General features: G+C 45.9%; 1 protein-coding gene across 3 annotated transcripts in view; it reads left to right on the top strand.

Annotated features, from left to right (window-relative positions):
• STXBP4 (syntaxin binding protein 4) overlaps positions 1-19,391 on the top strand; it is a 153,395-nt gene that overhangs the window by 11,307 nt on the left and 122,697 nt on the right. For 2 of the 3 annotated variants that reach the window (XM_081181377.1, XM_081181376.1), the window contains exons 2-6: positions 784-869; positions 3,509-3,641; positions 5,147-5,279; positions 15,480-15,586; positions 16,119-16,290. In XM_081181377.1, the coding sequence (XP_081037503.1) occupies positions 803-869; positions 3,509-3,641; positions 5,147-5,279; positions 15,480-15,586; positions 16,119-16,290 (612 nt within the window). In that variant the 5' untranslated portion in view covers positions 784-802. Of the gene's footprint in view, positions 1-783; positions 870-3,508; positions 3,642-5,146; positions 5,280-15,479; positions 15,587-16,118; positions 16,291-19,391 lie in introns of those variants that run through there. The other variant, XM_081181378.1, reaches the window with a different exon arrangement.

Here is a 19,391-nt window from a genome sequence, read left to right as displayed (position 1 = left end):
GTTGCCAATTTTGAAGGAGTGGTCAGAGGTTTTAAATATTGGTCGCCCAACTTTGGGCGTCCTCTTGGCTGCTTGCACCGGATCACCCGCCCACCCTCCCTGTATTGGGGGGGTTGTTCGCTTGACCTTGCTATGCCTGTCATGGGGTCGTCTGCTTTGAGGCAGGGGCCTGGTAGGAATTTTGTCCATTTGGCGGATTGGCTGGTGCCATTTGGTTTTTGCCTACTGCATAGCAAATCGTCACAACTTGTAAGGTTGGCGGTTAGGCATTGGTTCAAATTGGTTGGTGGAGGGGTAAGTGCCTACCCCTCCAATGTTGGTGTGGAAAGGGAATTCCATTAAAGGAATCCAGGGGCTTGCCATTCTTTTTGTCCCTGGCATCGGACTTGGGCCGTGCAAGCCAGCAGGAGCATGAGGGTGAGAAGTGAGGGACTGAGGCTCAGCTTCATTTTCTCCCCCAAATTGTTTCCCTCACTGGCTTCCGCTGGAATCTGGAAGTAAGTTCTGTCCCTGGGCAAGGACAGATAGTCGGAACCAATGCCTAAGCAACCACTCACTTGTGTGTATTTAAATAAAGTTGTGGCCAAAACCGTGCCAAAACCCCAAACCAAAATTGATGTGTGATGTGTGAATTATTGGGGGGTGGCTTGGGGACCTCGAAACGCAACAACTTTGTTGGATGCAATCCTCGGTGCCATTTCCTTGAAAAGGAAAAGCCTTGGAACGAGACGTTCAGAAGTGACATTGATATATAAAACATCTCTTCATCCTCTTTGTTCCCAGGGTAGAATTTCTGAACCTGATGGAGAAGTTCAGCTCGCATAGCAACACAGACTCTGTGAGGAATTCCCCGACACAACTCCTAGCTGGTGAGCTGCTGGTTATATATATTTTCTTTGTGCAGCGTAGAATATGTTTGGTGGCCTGGTGGCCTCCATTAATATTTCAGGTTGGTAGGAATGCTTGCATGAATTGGACGGTAGACCCTTAACCCAGATTTTACGTGTGGCTTGATGTTTGATGGACAGAAAGGACACCTCTGTTCAATCGATCCTTCCTTGAAAATCAGTTGAGCAAGAGAGAAGTGTGGCAATGCCCCCTAGGAGCTCATTTCACACATTGCAAAGCAGTGTCTTGGTCCTCATTGGTTTGTAACAGCATAAAGTCCCTTGCTTGTACAGTGGTACCTCGGGTTAAGTACTTAATTCGTTCTGGAGGTCCGTTCTTAACTGAAACTGTTCTTAACCTGAAGCGCCACTTTAGCTAATGGGGCCTGCTGCTGCTGCGCCGCCGGAGCACAATTTCTGTTCTCATCCTGAAGCAAAGTTCTTAACCTGAAGCACTATTTCTGGGTTAGCGGAGTCTGTAACCTGAAGCGTATGTAACCTGAAGTGTATGTAACCTGAGGTACCACTGTAATTTGGGAACACTCTGAGGTGCATGAGTAGTTACTATACAAGGCAATTGCCACTAAATACAAGGTGTGACTGGAATGTTCAGCGAATGGTCACAGAAATCTGACAGCGAGAAATATTCAGACATGCAATCAGCATCAGAAACCCACAAAATGCGCACTGTTGTGTACGGAGATAAAGCCGTAACAGCGTATGAGTGGTTTGAGCGTTTCCGAGAAGGGTGGCAAGCCATCGAAGATGACCCTTAGTCTGGCAGGCCGTCAATGAGCAGAACGGCGGCAAACATCGACAGAGTTCATGAGTTATTGATGTGGGATTGGTGTTTGCCCGTCAGATTGATGGCGGAAGAATTGCATATTCCACGTGAAATGGTTACTGAGGTTACTGAGTTGTCCCACCCTCCATATTCTCCCGATCTGGACCCACCAGATTTCTTTCTTTTTCCAAAACTGAAATCTGCACTGAAAGGGCACAGATTTCCCAACATTTCACACGTCCAAGCTGCTGTGACGAGGGAACTGAATGCAGTACGAAAAGAGGACTTCTCCAGAGGTTTACAACAGTTCTATGAATGTTGTCAACGGTGTATTGTCCCAGAGGGGGCCTACTTTGAAGGCCTGTAATGTATATATGTTCGAATATTTCTCACTGTCCAATTTCTCTGACCATTCACCGAACTTTCTGGTCACACCTTGTATTAGCCTTATGAACAGCAAATGGAGGCAAAGACCAGCAAGCCAACTGCTCAGTACTAGTCCGGCCCCAAGAAACTTGTATGGCTCCTCTTTCATCAGTTTTGATCACCTGTGTTGCAAATTGCAGATTCGAGGTTTCCAGAAGGTAACTGAGGATATACAGTGGTACCTTGGTTCTGAAACTTAATCCGTTACGGAAGTCTGTTCCAAAACCAAAGCGTTCCAAAACCAAGGTGTGCTTTCCCATAGAAAGTAATGCAAAACGGATTAATCCGTTCCAGACTTTTAAAAACAACCCCTAAAACAGGAATTTAACATGAATTTTACTACAGTGGTGCCTCGCAAGACGAAAAGAATCCGTTCTGTGATTCTCTTCGTCTAGCAGTTTTTTCGTCTTGCGAAGCAAGCCCATTGGCGGATTAGCGCTATTAGCGGCTTTTAGTGGCTTTTAGCGGCTTATCTGCTGATCGGATCAGCTGATAAGCAGCTTAGCGGCTTAGAAAAGGGGGGGGGGAAACCAGCAGGAACTCTCAAGACATTGTCGTCTTGCGAAGCAAGCCCATAGGAAATTCGTTTTGCGAAGCACCTCCAAAACGGAAAACTCTTTCGTCTAGTGAGTTTTCCGTCTTGCGAGGCATTCGTCTTGCGGGGCACCACTGTATCTAATGAGACAATTGATCCATAGAATGAAAGCAATAATAATGTACTGCACTATAAAACAAATACCGGCATACCTCTTGTTACATCAGTCTCTAGTTGCATTTTTTCAGGATACGAACACGGCAAACCTGGAAGTGTACACTTCCGGGTTTCATCCCGCGCGCATGCACAGAAGCACTCTGCATGTCTTGCGCATGCGCAGAAGTGTTCTGTGCATCTTGTGCGTGTGTAGAATTGCTCTTTCGCACCGTGCGCATGCGCAGAAGTGGCACTCTAGTTGAAGACTTTTCGGGGTGCGAAGAGCACCCCGGAACGGATCAAGTCTGTAACTAGAGGTACCACTGTAAGAGAGTATTGTAGATGATAAAAATTAAATTAAATTTTTGTTCTTACCTTCACCGATGATGGTCATTGTTTGGATAGGGGGCTTTTATCCGTTTCTGCAGTCACACAATCAATCAGTCAGTAGCTGAACAGGGTTCTGCACAGTCACAAAAACAAATTAACCGAAAAAGCCTCAAAAACACAAAATAAAAAGTAAAAACAAAAGTGCCAAACTTAATCCGTTCCGGAAGTCCGTTTGACTTCCGAAATGTTCGAAAACCAAGGCGCAGCTTCTGACTGGTGCAGGCACCCTGGAAACAAAAGCCAACAACCACATTTGAGCATTTGAGAACCAAGGCGTTTGAGATCCAAGGTACCACTGTATGTCCTTTTGCCTTTCTCTCTCCTTCTAAGGTAAACCTGCTGACAGCCTCTCTTTGGGATCGTCTTCGAGGTCACTAACCCCACAGCTGCTGTATCCAAGCGACATCATTGCAAACCACCACGGAAAGCCCCTGACAGCAACTTCTCTTCAAGCCACCCCAAAGTAATCTTTGAAATCATTTGCAGATTGTTTCTCCGCCCCCCTGCTCCCAGAATTTGTGGGAAATACCTATTGAAAGCGTGACAGTGTTAGCGTTCCAGAAGCCGTCTTACCCACCCTGAGCTGCCAAAAGCGAATGGAAGCAATCAAAGCAGAACTTGTATGAATTCTGACGCATTCATTTATTTCATGTTCTGTTTCTCTGCAAATCTGCTCGGAAAACCAGTTGGCTGTGGAATTCATCAGGCGTGGGCATCCGTTTCGCCCTGTCTGGTCTAGCACTGGTGGTTTTTTCTGTAAATGTGAATACCTGCCGCAGCCTTCTGCCATGTTTGTGTGCTCCAGGTGCTGTGGACTCCAATTCCCATCAGCCCTTGCTAGCTTATTGGAAGGAGAAAAATAATCACCTCCTTAATAACAATTTAAACAATTTATTTAATTGAAACAATAACATTATAGCATATGTATCCATATTTGTTCACTGATGTGGTTACCGTATTTTTCGCCCTATAAGACGCACTTTTTCTCCTCCAAAAATGAAGGGGAAATGTGTGTGCGTCCTATGGGGCGAATGCAGGCTTTCACTGAAGCCTGGAGAGCGAGAGGGGTCGGTGCGCACTGACCCCTCTCACTCTCCAGGCTTCAGGAGAGTCCCACCGCCAGACCCACAAGCTCGGGGGACAGCGGGGACGCGCAGCGCACCTTTCCCGCTGTCCCCCGACTTGGTTAGAAGGCTTGGTTAGAAGGCTTCGGCATCGCTCTGGGTCCTGTTCTGGGGGCCCCGCGCCTGGGGGAGGGGGAAATATATATTTTTTTCCTTTATTCCCCCCCCCCCAAATCTAGGTGCATCCTATGGGCCGGTGCGTCCTATAGGGCGAAAAATACGGTACACTTTTTTTTAAAAAAAACCAACAGCTTAGACTGAGTTTTAGCACACATGAAAAACTTAAAACAGATCCTTATTTCCTGATAGCCTTTGGGCTATAATGTAACTTAAAACTATCTTTAGAAAGATTGTTCCTCCAAAAGCATTTTATTTTAAAAATCTAATTTAAATTTTTAAAAAATCCAATTTAAATAAAATCTAATTAAATGAAAAAATATCAATTTTTAAAATTATTTTTTAAAAAATCATTGATTTTTATCCACCCTGCCAAGGTATCTTCCTTTGACTGCTTTGTTATCAAAGGCAGATTGTATAGGGATTCCTTCTGGGCCCATTGAAGCAGATTTGTCTTTTATGAGAGCAGGATTACATAAAGCTCTGCTCCGAAGGTTCCCGTCTTCACAGCAGTGCTTGATTCAACCTCTGGTTACACAAACAGCCACCTGTAGCTGCATCTTTTACACCGAAGGCAGCTCCCCCAATTAAGATGTAAGCATCTTGGAGCAACCTTGATGCCATAGCATCCTTAGGAGAAAACAAAAGGAGATGTCTGCTTCAGGCTGATCCTGGTGTTCCAGCCACTGACCTTTGAAAGCTAACTTTGTTTTCTCTTCTTGTTTAGTGACAGCGTGTTTCAGATCATCACTGTTTCCAAGGGAACAGGCCTTGGCTTGAACGTTGTAGGAGGCATCAACAGGAATGAAGGGCCCTTGGTGCATATTCTGGAAGTTATTCCTGGAGGTGATTGTCATAAGGTAGATGAAGTGAGGGACATCTCTTCGCTCCTTTCCCCCTTTTTCGAGCTGGGGGTATTACTTAGTATCTGCTCAGGTGTTGTAAGAGCATTTCAAAATCGGATCTTATTTATTGTATTGTGGCGCTTTTCAAAATCAACTCCAGACTTCTCTGCTGTTCCCTTCCTTATGTTTATTTGTCATTAAACCAGACTTGAGAAAGGCAATCCTTTAAATACAGTGGTAGCTTGGTTCTCAAACGCCTTGGTACTCAAACAACTTGGAACCCGAACACTGCAAACTCGGAAATAAGTGTTCCAGTTTTCAAACTTTTTTCGGAAGCCGAACGTGCTCCGATTTGAGTGCCACACTTCAATTTTGAGTGTTGCACTGAGGTCTGCATTTTTGTTTTTGTTCAGCTACTGATTGATTGATTGTATGACTGCAGTACATTGTTTATTGCTTTCATTTTATGGAGCACTGGTTTCGTTAGATGGTAAAATTCATGTTAAATTTCTGTTTTAGGGGTTGGATTAATCCATTTTGTGTTACTTTCTATGGGAAGGCACGCTTTGGTTTTGGAATGCTTTGGTTTTGGAATGGTGATGATGCAGAAGTTCTGGCGTGTTCACCCATGTAAATGCCCACTAGATGATGAATCTGTGGTTCTCCTGATGTTCCTGGACCGATGCCCTGACCAGGATTGCTTGAGCTAATGGGAGTCCAGCAATATCTGGAAGGACACATGTCCTCATGCTGTTGTTGTTGTTTAGTCGTTTAGTCGTGTCCGACTCTTCATGACCCCATGGACCAGAGCACGCCAGGCACTCCTGTCTTCCACTGCCTCCCGCAGTTTGGTCAGATTCATGCTATTAGCTTTGAGAGCACTATCCAGCCATCTCGTCCTCTGTCGTCCCCTTCTCCTTGTGCCCTCCATCTTTTCCAACATCAGGGTCTTTTCCAGGGAGTCTTCTCTTCTCATGAGCTTCAGGATCTGTCCTTCCAGTGAGCACTCAGGGCTGATTTCCTTCAGAATGGAGAGGTTGGATCTTCTTGCAGTCCATGGGACTCTCAAGAGTCTCTTCCAGCTGTTTTAGGGGTTGGATTAATCCATTTTGCGTTACTTTCTATGGGAAAGTGTGCTTTGGTTTTGGAACGCTTTGGTTTTGGAACAGACTTCCGGAACGGATTAAGTTTGAGAACCAAGGCACCACTGTAGAGGAATGCCCTTTGTAAAATAGGAAACATGGCCATCTTAATGCCAAGGAAGGCAGTTCTGCACCATAAACATCCCTGATAGGTCTACCTGTTCCCGTGTGTGTGTGTGTGTGTGTGTGTGTGTGTGTGTGTATATATATATATATATATATATATATATATATATATATATATAAAATTTTAGGGATGAAAATTAACTCATTACGGTACTTGGGCAGCCTGTTCCTCTGCAGAACCTCTTTCACTTAAAGTATTTCCTTATGTCTACAGCAGATGTCCTTGTCTGTCCTATAGGCAATGGATAAAGTAAGCAATTACAGTGGTGCCTCGCAAGACGAAATTAATTGTTCCACAAGTTTTTTCTTCTTGCGAGTTTTTCGTCTTGCGAAGCACGGTTTCCCATAGGAATGCGTTGAAAATCAATCAATGCGTTCCTATGGAAACCGCCTTCAGACCAGGTCCGGGGACAGTCTGTCCCCCGACCTCTTCTGAAGGCTGGGGGGGACGACAAGGGCTTTTCTTCCCACCGCCAGCCTTCAGAAGGCTGTTCTGAAGGCTGGCGGTGGGAAGAAAAGCCCTTCTCCCCACCTCCCGCCCCGCAAGCTCCGGGGACAGGAGCGCTTTGCTTCCGACCGCCAGCATTTTAAAAGCCCCCGCTGTCCCGGGGCGATTTTAAAATGCTGGCGGGCGGCAGCGAAGCCTCCGCTGTCCCGGGGCGATTTTAAAATGCTGGCGGGCGGCAGCGAAGGCTTCGCTGCCGCCCGCCAGCATTTTAAGATCGCCCGGGACAGCGGAGAAGTCTCCGCTGTCCCGGGAAGGCAGGCGGGGGGGGGAGCAAAGACTTTTGCCCCCCCGCCGGCCTTCAGAAGAGGTCCAGGACCTCTTCTGAAGGCCGGCGGTGGGCGAAAGTCTTTGCTCCCGACCACCAGCATTTTAAAAGAGGTCCCCGGAGATTTCCCTATGGGCTTTCTTCTTGCGAAGCAAGCCCATAGGGAAATTTGTCTTGCGGAACGACTCAAAAACGGAAAACTCTTTCGTCTTGCAAGTTTTTCGTTTTGCGAGGCGTTCGTCTTGCGAGGCACCACTGTATGCCCACTCCTCAGTTGTGTGATCTTATAAATACTTGTAAAATAGCAACATAGTCACCCTTCTTAACCATTCTTTCTCTGGCTGAAATGCACCATTCCTTTTAGCTCTTAAAAAACTGCCCTTCGTCATTTTCGTAGCTCCTCTCTAAACCTTTCCCAAGTTTCCATCATCCTTCCTGAATTTTTTATGCCCACAATGGAACAGGATGCTCCAATTAAGTCTTACCAGCACCAGATTAATTCCCTAAATCTTTGAAACTGCACTCCGGTTTCCAGTCTCCTAAAATGGTGTTATTGCCTTATTTGTTACCCCCTGCTAATAAAAGCACGTTCAGTCCTATTTAGTTACCGTGCGTTGTGTTTTCACTTAATTGCTACCGTTGAAACTAATGGGAGATATCTAAGAAGGAATTAAAGAAAAAAGAAAAAGCTATGGCTTTTCATAATTCTAATACAAGCATTGATAGAGAGAATTTACAGATGCTTTTTTGCGCTCCCTCAAGCCCTGGCTGGATCTAGAGACCTCAAAGGAGCGTTTCGGTTTAAAGTGTTGTCAATTTAAACAGGGAAAACAGGTAGGGGAAAACGGGACTCCACATCGCCACCTGGTGGCACAATGTTATATCGTACACACAACGCATATAAATCGCTTTTTCTTTACCAGTCTAGCCAAGTCCCCCTTGTGTGTAAATAGAGAACATGCCCTGCCGGGCATATTGTTTTCATCCCTGTCCCCTGAAATATCATCTCTCTCTTTATCTTCATGCTGCGTTACAAGCAGTGAAGTGTGAACCCCAGCGCGGCTAGATTCATATACGCCTCGAGTAAAATAAAAAGGTCACATAGAGGTTCAAAGTTGACTTGCTTTTAATTTTAGCCCAGTCTGGAAAATGGGCCACAAAACACAACAAGAAGAGCACAGCACTGGAAATAATGAAGGCTCTCAATGGCCTCCTGTTACAAGTCTCTCTCCCTTCTCCCCTTTCTCTTTATTGAACTTAGCAGCATGGAAAGCTTGTGTTGGGACCTCTGTTAGGCTTCTTTTTTGGTGAGATTGTATAGCAGAAAAAGCTCTGTGGCATTTGCGTATAACCTTTTGACCTTCATTAGAAGGTGGTTGGTGCCTTTAATTACCTTAAATGCTTTGTTTGATGTGCATGAGCCTAGGGCTTGCCGATCAGAAGATCGGCGGTTCGAATCCCCACGACTGGGTGAGCTCCCGTAGCTTGGTCCCAGCTCCTGCCAACCTAGCAGTTTGAAAGCACGTCAAAGTGCAAGTAGATAAATAGGTACCACTGTAGCAGGAAGGTAAATGGCATTTCCATGCGCTGCTTTGGTTCACCTGGACCTGGAAAGCTGTCTGCGGACAAAACGCCGGCTCCCTCGGCCAGTAAAGTGAGATGAGTGCCGCAACCCTAGAGTCGTCTGCGACTGGACTTAACAGTCAGGGGTCCCTTTATCCCTTTTCCTTTGAAGTTCATTTACCGTATTTTTCGCTCCATAAGACACACTTTTCCTAAAAAGTAAGGGGAAATGTGTGTGTATCTTATGGAGTGAATGCAGGCTGTGCAGCTATCACTGAAGCCAGAACAGCAAGAGGGATGGTTGCGCAGCGCCTCTTGTTCTGCTAGCTTCCCAGCGAACTGGGAGGAGAGCGGAAGGGAGTCCTTACGGAGCCCCTTCCGTCTCTCATCCTGCTTCGCTGGAAAGCCAGCAGAACAAGAGCCACAGCGCAGCTATCACTCTTGCTCTGCTGGCTTCAGCGATAGCTGCGCAACTTGCTCTGGCTTCTCAGTGAGGTAGGAGAAGGGACGGAGGGCAGCCCGTCAGTCTCCCACCTCCCGGAAAAGTCAGCAAGAGCCACTCTATCTTTAAAGAGCCGCGCCGAGCGAACGTGTCTGCGACTTTTGCTGCCTTTTTTTTGTTTTCTTCCTCTAAAAACTAGGTGCATCTTATGATCGGGTGCGCCTTATAGAGCGAAAAATACAGTGATTATAGCACAGAGAGAGAATACGCACGGCTGTCAAATTTTTAACTCCTCCTTTTGAAAGCGTGCCAATCTAAAGAAACCTGTTTATGCTTGTTTACGTTTTTCTCAAATTTAAGACCCAAGTCCCACCCCCTCCAAATCAATCCTACAATTTATAGGCAGTTCGGAGCTTTAGCTGTGAACTAGCTTCAGATGTGGTTTGTGTGTGCTGTTTGGCACCAGTGCCACCAGAGGCCACTGTTGTCACTTGTGTTGCTTGCCACTGCCAGATAAGAAGTATTTTAGCCTAGTCGAAAAAATAATAAGCACTGAGGAACAAACAAGATGCTGTTGCTCAGTGGTATAGCGTCAGAAGTTATAAAGTGGCATCTAAGAAAGCAAACCAGGATTAGCTTCTTGTGGAATAGGCTGTTGCATGCATTTTCATATACAGTGGTACCTCAAGTTGCAGACGCTTCAAGTTACAGAGTCCGCTAACCCAGAAATAGTACCTCAAGTTAAGAACTTTGCTTCAGGATGAGAACAGAAACCGCACAGCGGCGGCATGGCGGCAGTGGGAGGCCCCATTAGCTAAAGTGGTACCTCAGGTTAAGAACAGTTTCAGGTTAAGAATGGATTGCCAGAACGAATTACAGTGGTGCCCCGCAAGACGAATGCCTCGCAAGACAAAAAACTCGCTAGACGAAAGGGTTTTTCAGTTTTGCGTTGCTTCGCTAGACGAATTTCCCTATGGGCTTGCTTCGCAAGATGAAAACATCTTGCGCTTTTTTTTAAAGCCGCTTGAAGAGGCGCAGTTGCGATGGACCGTGCTTCGCAAGACGAAAAACATTGCAAGACGAAAAGACTCGCGGAACGAATTATTTTCGTTTTGCGAGGCACCACTGTAAGTTCTTAACCCGAGGTACCACTGCATAGGCTGCTGGAGTGTATATTAAAAAGCAATTAATGGTTTAATCCTGTGCATGATAAAATAAATGTGTGACATCCCTTCCTTTCTCTTGCCATAGGTGAAGTGTCAAGTAATCACTCTTTTCCTTATCCATTGCCATATCTGGGCTCAGGGTGGGGAGGCATCTTAGCCCACAAGCTCACACTCTGGCCTCTGATTTCCTGCTCTCTTTCTTTTTCTAGCCATCCTTTCCCCAGTGGTGACAGCGGCCTTCATTTGATTAGTGTCGGTTTATTAACTCGTGATATTCCAACCGGGCATCCCTTTGGGATAGCCTCCAGGCATTGCGAAGCAGAGATTCTCGCGATTGATTTAGAGCAGGCATAGGCAAACTCGGCGCTCCAGAGACTACAACTCCCATCATCCCTGACCACTGGTCCTCTTAGCTAGGGATCATGGGAGTTGTAGTCCCAAAACATCTGGAGGGCTGAGTTTGCCTATGCCTGATTTAGAGGATCTCTCAGTGGTTAGGGAGGAAGGAGCGGCATTTGCCTCCTTATTGACGCATTCTGCCCTGAAAGTTTCGGTTCAAATCCTGTACCTGCCTCAATTCTGTGTCAGTAAAATGGGAATAATCAGCCTCTCTAGTTTTGTCAGCCTGGTACACTCATAGAATCGTAGAGTTGGAAGGGACCCTGTGGATCATCTGCATAAGGATGTGTGTGGCTGAACATCTTTATAGAGTACTTTCGTGCCTTCAGAAGTGACCTATAGGCTTAGAATTCCTGTTGTTTTCATGTTGACAGCAATTCCATACCCTCCAATATTTCTCTGATAAAATTAGGATGTCTTATTCCATAATACTAATAATAGTTTTATTATTTATATCCCCACCTATCTGAGTGTGTTGTCGCAGCTTCTCTGGGCAGCTTCCAACATATATAAAAACATAATCAAACATTAAACATTTTTTTTAAAAAAACCTTCCCTATACAGGGCTGCCTTCAGATGTCTTCTAAAGATTGTATAGTTACTTATCTCCTTGGCTCGGGGTGGTCACATAACTCCATACTCCCCATCATTTCTCCAGTGAAAATAGGGTTGTCCTACCGTCCCCTTCAACATTTCTCTCATGAAAATAGGGACATCCTAAGAAAAAGCAGGACATTGCGGGTTCAAAGCAGAAACCGGGATGGCTTCTGTAAGTCCGGGACTCTTTCTGGAAAATAGAGACACTTAGAGGGTCTGCAATTTTCACAGACTGAATTGCTGCTTGCATTGAATTTTTTTAAAAAAGAGCCTCTTTTTTAATTTTAAGTGTAGCACTTGGCAAAAACAGAAATGTGATGTGCTGTAGGCTAAACGTTGGTTTGAGCTGAGTGCAAAAGCGCTTTTTTCTGGCCTCGTTCTCCACCTCCCCAGCCACCCACCCACATTTTCCTGAACTGTGCGCTAAATTATTGGTGCCAAAGTCTTTGGGCTCTCCGCTGTTGCATCTGGTCGGGGTCCAAACGTTCGCCGAGGTTGTATGTATAGCTGTTTGAAACTGGATCCCTTACCCCCACCCTTCTGGTGCGAATTAATCCAGCTCAGAGCTGGATTAACTGGTACAGAAACTTCTCACAAACTGTCTGTGGCTTAATTCTAAAACAAAACGACCATCTGTGTCCAATTTTGTGCCCAGTGAAATTCCGCTGATATCTCTCGCTGATCTGTTACTCTGTTCTGCAGCAGCAAAGTAGTTCAGCTCCTAATGCCAGCTTCTCCTTTCCAGGACATCTAGTACTGCCTGATTATCCCCTTCCCTGTCCCTTATCCTTTTTTTATTTTTCATCCCCTGGCATCCATGCGGCTGTCCAGTCCATCTATTGCTGATTTCGACAGCTTTAGCTATGAGGACTTGGTTCGCGTCATCACAGTGGCTGTTGCTCCTCATCAGGATAAAATACAGTGGTACCTTGGGTTACATACACTTCAGGTTACATACGCTTCAGGTTACAGACTCCGCTAACCCAGAAATAGTACCTCGGGTTAAGAACTTTGCTTCCGGATGAGAACAGAAATCGTGCTCCAGTGGCACAGCAGAAGCAGGAGACCCCATTAGCTAAAGTGGTGCTTCAGGTTAAGAACAGTTTCAGGTTAAGAACGGACCTCCAGAACAAATTAAGTACTTAACCCGAGGTACCACTGTAGTGGGAACAAAATACAAGCTTCACCTACAAGGACCCCTTCTGTATATTTTGCTCTCTCTCCTAAATCAAAAGCAGAGTTATCGGGCTGGAGTACGGGTGGCGCTGTGGTCTAAACCACTGAGCCTCTTGGGCTTGCCAATCAGAAGGTCGGCAGTTCGAATCCCCGCGATGGAGTGAGCTCCCGTTGCTCTGTCCCAGCTTCTGCCAACCAATCAGTTCGAAAGCATACCAGTGCAAGTTGATAAATAGGCACCACTGTGGCAGGAAGGTGAACAGTGTTTCCGTGTGCTCAGGTTTCCGTCAGGTGTTCTGTTGCACCAGAAGTGGTTTAGTCATGCTGGCCACATGACCTGGAAAGCTATCTGTGGACAAACACCTTCTTCCTCGGCCTGAAAGCAAGATGAGCGCCGCAACCCCATAGTCGCCTTTGACTGGAATTAACCGACAAGGGGTCCTTTACCTTTACTTTACCTCTACAGACAAACAGACACATATAGTGCAGTACTGCTGCAACCCTAGGAGTTCAGAATGCATGTAAGGGTACTGATATTTTTAATAGGCTCCCGTTTCTAAAACCTCTTCCAGGGTGTCCAGTCTGCTGAATAACTGTAGGAATGACGTTGTGGAGAATTTGGCAAAAGTTTTGAGTGATGCCATGAAATAACGTCACCATATATCTTTAGAGCCACCTTTGTTTCTCACGATGTCTGGATAGTTTTACCTAAAAGTGCCTCCTACTTGTGGTGTGTTCTGATCCATGTATACAACACACTCATTCTATGCCAATAAAGGAGATTGAATTGATAAAACCTGCCTGCACGTAGAAAACCTGTGCATCTGGGACAAGGCTCTGCTCGAATTCCTTCTTCTAATATGCAAGCTGAGAGTTGAGGTTTTTTCTTCTTCCTTTGTATTCCATAGAAGGTTTTGCACTGTTTGCTGCTGCCGATGGTTAGATTCGTTAGTCACTTGTCACACCCTACCACATACTTAAAAAACAGAAACACAAATACAGCATAGTATTAATTTATCCTGGAGAAGAGAAGACTGAGAGGAAATATGAAAGCCTTCTTTAAATATCTGGAGAGCTGTCACATGGAAGATGGAGCAAGCTTGTTTTCTGCTGTGGGACCCAAACCAGTGAATTCAGTTACAAGAAAGAGAGTCCAACATAACCATGGGTAGGAAAACTAAGGCCCAGGGGCCGGATCCGGCCCAGTCGCCTTCTAAATCCAGCCCACAGACGGTCCGGGAATCAGCGTATTTTTACATGAGTATAATGTGGGCTTTTATTTAAAATGCATCTCTGGGTTATTTGTGGGGCATAGGAATTCATTCAGTTTTTCCCTCCAAAACATAGTCCAGCCCCCCACAAGGTCTGAGGGACAGTGGTGTAGTGGTTAAGAGCAGTAGTGTCGTAATCTGGGGAACCGGGTTCGCGTCTCTGCTCCTCCACATGCAGCTGCTGGTTCGCCTTGGGCTAGTCACACTTCTCTGAAGTCTCTCAGCCCCACTCACCTCACAGAGTGTTTGTTGTGGGGGAGGAAGGGAAAGGAGAATGTTAGCCGCTTTGAGACTCCTTCGGGTAGTGATAAAGCGGGATATCACATCCAAACTCTTCTTCTTCTGCTGAAAAAGTTTGCTGACCCCTGAGCTAAACATTAGGAAGAACATTCTGATGGTAAGATCTGTTAAGCCGTGGAACAGGCTACCTCAGAAGGTGGCAGACTCTCCTTCATTGGAGGTTTTTGAGCAGAGTCTGAATAGCCACAAATGTTGGAAATGTAAAGAAACGGAAGGTACATTCTTTCACCTTTGGTGGACGAGCCCAAAGATTAAGGCTTTCTGGGAAATGATATATAATGAACTGAAAAAGGTATTTAAATATACCTTCCTGAAGAAACCAGAGGCCTTTCTCCTGGGCATTGTCGGCCAATTGGTGCCAAAGAAGGACAGAACTTTTTTTATGTATGCTACAACAGCAGCAAGAATACTCATTGCAAAGTATTGGAAGACACAAGATCTACCCACTCTGGAAGAATGGCAGATGAAGATGATGGACTATATGGAATTGGCAGAAATGACTGGCAGAATCCGAGACCAGGGAGAAGAGTTCGTGAAAGAAGACTGGAAGAAATTTAAAGACTATTTACAGAAATATTGTAAAATTAATGAATGTTAGAAGGATGTTGGATAGAAACTAAGGGGTTTCCAGCTGTAAGGCTTTAGGAGATACGAAATAGAGGTTTACAAATGGGTAAAAGCTTAATGGTAAGGATTTGCTGAACTAACAAATTGAAGTGGAATACAAAGAAGGGAGGTATGAGGAGGTCTGGGGAAATAAGCGTAAGGAAGATATATTATGGAAAATTATTATTTTTTTAACTGTTTTTATTTTGTATTTTGTTTCTTTTTATTTTTTATTTTTTTCATTGTTATATTTTAAAAAAACTTTAATAAATATCTTTTGAATAGCCACCTGTCGTGGATGCTTTACCTGTGATTCCTGCATTGCAGAGGGTTTACTAAATGACCATTTCAGCTCTACACTTCTACGCAGTCATACGAAAAGCCACATACAGTTCATAAACTGAGCAGAGCAAGGGGCAGAGATCAGCCTGCTTCAGTCGGGCAGTTATTTATACCAGGCACTCTGATTTGTTATTTATTTGTACCAAGAGTCTGGCACTCTTATCAGATCAAATCTGGCCCTCCCCTTCTCTAAAAGGCAATTTGACAGACTGGACAACCTTGGGAGTTTATAAATTTGGAGAGTTTGCCTTGACCTCTTAAGGCAACTTGATTGCAAAAACAAGTGCCAACGACTGTCCTTGTTCTTGCTAGGATGGTCGGCTGAGAGCTGGGGACCAGCTTGTTTCCATTAACAAGGAGTCATTGATTGGAATCACCTATGAAGAAGCAAGAAGCCTAATCAACAGAACAAAACTGAGGTAACAACTGCCCTAAAAAACATGTCCTCTGAATGTTGCATTTTACATCTGTCTGTCTTCCCTAGTATAGATTTGGTCGATTTATGTCTCTAGCCCTCATAATGAGAGAGAGGATTTTGGATATGTGTTGTTGGAAATGCTAAAATACAGAGCTGTTAAAAAGAACTCCCTGTCTTGCTGGCATAAATCCTGATACTTTCAGGCGCTGTGATTTTCCAGCGGTTTGATCCCAGCCCCATAGACGCACTCCATTGTTTCCCAAGACAGATGCCACCTAAGCCCAAACATTCTGGGCTGGTAACAGCACATTAAAAACATAAGACCCTCGCAGATTTGGCCCTCCTAGCCATTAAGAACAAGGGGAATACTTAAAAAAAAGTTGGTGCAACAGATTTCTGTCCCACTGAATTTTATTGACCTGCTAAACATCACTTGCTGCCTGACATATTTTGATCATTACAGGGAGGTCTTCATTATTTCAGGAAGAATGCAATGTACAATACTTGTGTCCAACCTGTGACTTCATTTTTAGATCTAACTCCTCGTGGGAAATCGCCTTCATTCGACGTGAACCTCTTTCCAGTCAAGCGGAAACTGCGCCGCCCCCCTCCAGCCTGTTAACTTTGGATGGATACAAACTGCAGCTTCCTCCATCTTCGTCTCCGAATGAAAACATTGACTCAAAGATGTCTATTCTGAATGTGGCAAGTATTCTCTGAAAACCAATTTAAGGATCGTTGGTTGACAAAGGGGCAGCGATCAGCAAGCAAACTGCTAAACTGGATAGATTATCCAAGTCCTGCTTGTCGCAAATTTCACAGGCAGCCAGTTGTTTTAGCAGAAATCAATTCCTTGACCTCCTCACTTACACATCAGTCTATATGTTCTTTCAGAAGGCACAAGTGACTGGCAGTGCAGTCCTATATATGCCTAGCTTGGAAGTGAGCCCTGCTGACAGGGCCGGATTTAGGTTTGAAGGTGATGGGGCCCTTTATATGTCCAGCTGTCCTTTGTCAACAACAAATTGTCACTGTTTTTTGTGTTGAATATATGTTATACAGTGGTACCTTGGCTTACAGACGCTTCAGGTTACAGACGCCGCTAACCCAGAAATAGTGCTTCAGGTTAAGAACTTTGCTTCAGGATGAGAACAGAAATTGCGCAGCAGTGGCACGGCAGCAACAGGAGGCCCCATTAGCTAAAGTGGTGCTTCAGGTTAAGAACAGTTTCAGGTTAAGAATGGACCTCCAGAACAAATTAAGTTCTTAACCCAAAGTACCACTGTATGATAATTTATGGACCTAATAGGTATCTAAAGCCATTTGCACATGCAGAATGTTGGCACCCTATATATAGAAATGAGCAAACCGGTGATATTTTAGGGAGCAGGCTAGCAGGCAGGGGCCCATTACTTACATCATAGGAGCCTACACAACACAAAACACTGTTGCTGTATGTAGGTTTTATTTTATTTGTTTTTTATCTTATATTTTGAAAATGTACATCCAGCTTTTTCCCCTTTGTGTTTTTTTGGGGGGGGGCAAGAAAGTGGGACCCTAAGCTATAGCTTGTTTAGCGCGTATGTAACCTGAAGCATATGTAACCCAAGGTAAAGGTAAAGGGACCCCTGATCATTAGGTCCAGTCGTGACCGACTCTGGGGTTGCAGCGCTCATCTCGCTTTATTGGCCAAGGGAGCCAGCGTACAGCTTCCGGGTCTTGTGGCCAGCATGACTATTTATCTACTTGCACTTTGATGTGCTTTCAAACTGCTAGGTTGGCAGGAGCAGGAACCGAGCAACGGGAACTCACCCCGTCGCGGGGATTCGAACCGCCGACCTTCTGATCAGCAAGTCCTAGGCTCTGTGGTTTAACCCACAGCGCCACCCGCGTCCACCACTGTACATAAATCCAGCACTTCCTGCTGGGTTCAATGGGACTTGCACCCAACCACGCACACATAGCATTGATGGACAGCTGGCAGTCCTATGGCGAGATGTAGCTCTCTGTGTAATTTTATGCAGCTGACAAAGAAGGGAGGAAGAGAGTTGTGTTAGGGAAAGGAGAAAAGAGAGGGAAAGGGTGGCACCATCTGCTTTTAGCTCCAACCTCGCCCAGTTTTGACTTCAACCAACCACCAGTGTGCATTTCATAAATGATTGGCCCTTAGCAGAAAAAAAGGTTGCCCATCCCTGTTATATAGGACAGCAACCTCACATAGTTGTAGATTGCAGGGGACCCCAGTGGTCATCTAGACCAGTGTTTCCCAACCGGTGTTCCGCGGCACACTTCTGTGCCGTGAGACATCGGCTGGTGTGCCGTGGGAGGGAGGCGGGCGAGTCGGGCGGCGAGAGGCGGCGGCGGCGAGGATCCGCGTCGAGCCGGGGGCGGCTCCGCGGTGGTGGTGCCGAGCGGCGGGGCAGCGCGCGCAAAAGGGAGGAGCGCGAGACAGCGGAGGAGGAGGAGGCCGGCATGTCCGGGCAGCAGCAGCAGCAGCAACTCCCGGCGACGGCTCCTCAAGCCCCGCCGCCGCCCCCTCCTCCGCCCGCTATCGCCGCCACCACCACAGCAGCCGCCGCCGCCTCAGCTGCCGCCGCCCCTCAGTCCCTCGCTCTGCTGCCTCCTCCCACCCCGGCAAGGGGGAGGGAAAAAACTTCCACTCTTGTGCGTCCCTCCCGGCGTGACGCTGCGCACTGACGTCACGGGGCGGGGCTTTAATGGTGGTGTGCCGCGAGATTTTTTTCGGGTAAACAGGTGTGCCGTTGCCCAAAAACGTTTGGGAAACACTGATCTAGACCAACCCCCTGCAATGCAGGAATCTTTGCCCTATGTGGGGCTTGAACCCACAGCTCTGAAATTAAGAGCCTCATGCTCTGCTAACTGAGCTATCCAAGGGTTGCCCCCCCCCCCGTCAAAGGTTCACTTTCATTTATACCGCGTGTGCCCCAACACACATATGTTGCTTATTTTGGAACATTTTAAAAAAATAATCATCAAATCTTCCTTTTCTTAAGAAAAAACTCACCTCAATTTATACTGAAGTTTTCTTGTCTGTGTTGGTCCGATGGAACATAAGTGGCAACCAAGGTTTCTTTTTGTATGTAGGCAAATTGATGAGCTCCACCAGCTATTGAGATATGTTGAGATTTTGTAACTTTAAAGTAGCACTATATGTGTTGGCAGTTAAGAAGATCAGGAGAAAAGAACTAGATAAAATAGTCAATTGCAAAGGTCATTCGGACATTTAAGCTGGCTCATTCCACCTGAGAACCCCTTGCTCTTCTATCGTATGCAACAAATAATTTTTAGGAGACGTAATCGTGGTTTATTGTATCTGCAGTGCCTGAAGTTTTATGGTTTTTTTATGGACGCAGGTGGCGCTGTGGTCTAAACCACTGAGCCTAGGGCTTGCTGATTGGAAGGTCAGCGGTTCGAATCCCTGAGACGGGGTGAGCTCCCCTTGTTCAGTCCCAGCTCCTGCCCACCTAGCAGTTCGAAAGCACATCAAAGTGCAAGTAGATAAATAGGTACCGCTCTGGTGGGAAGGTAAACGGCGTTTCCATGCGCTGCTCTGGTTCGCCAGAAGCGGCTTAGTCATGCTGGCCACATGACCCGGAAGCTGTCTGTGGACAAACGCCGGCTCCCTCGGCCTATAGAGCGAGATGAGCGCGCAACCCCAGAGTTGTCCGCGACTGGACCTAACGGTCAGCTTTACCTTTACCTTTATGGTTATTGTTGCTTTTCTCTTTGTTCCCTTTGTGAATGATGCCATGGCCTTTGGCTAGTGCAATAAAGTTGATGATGAT

Source organism: Podarcis bocagei (genome assembly GCF_964188305.1).
Source record: "Podarcis bocagei genome assembly, chromosome: 2".
Classification (NCBI taxonomy): domain Eukaryota; kingdom Metazoa; phylum Chordata; class Lepidosauria; order Squamata; family Lacertidae; genus Podarcis; species Podarcis bocagei.
This window is presented reverse-complemented; position numbering and strand designations above follow the sequence as displayed.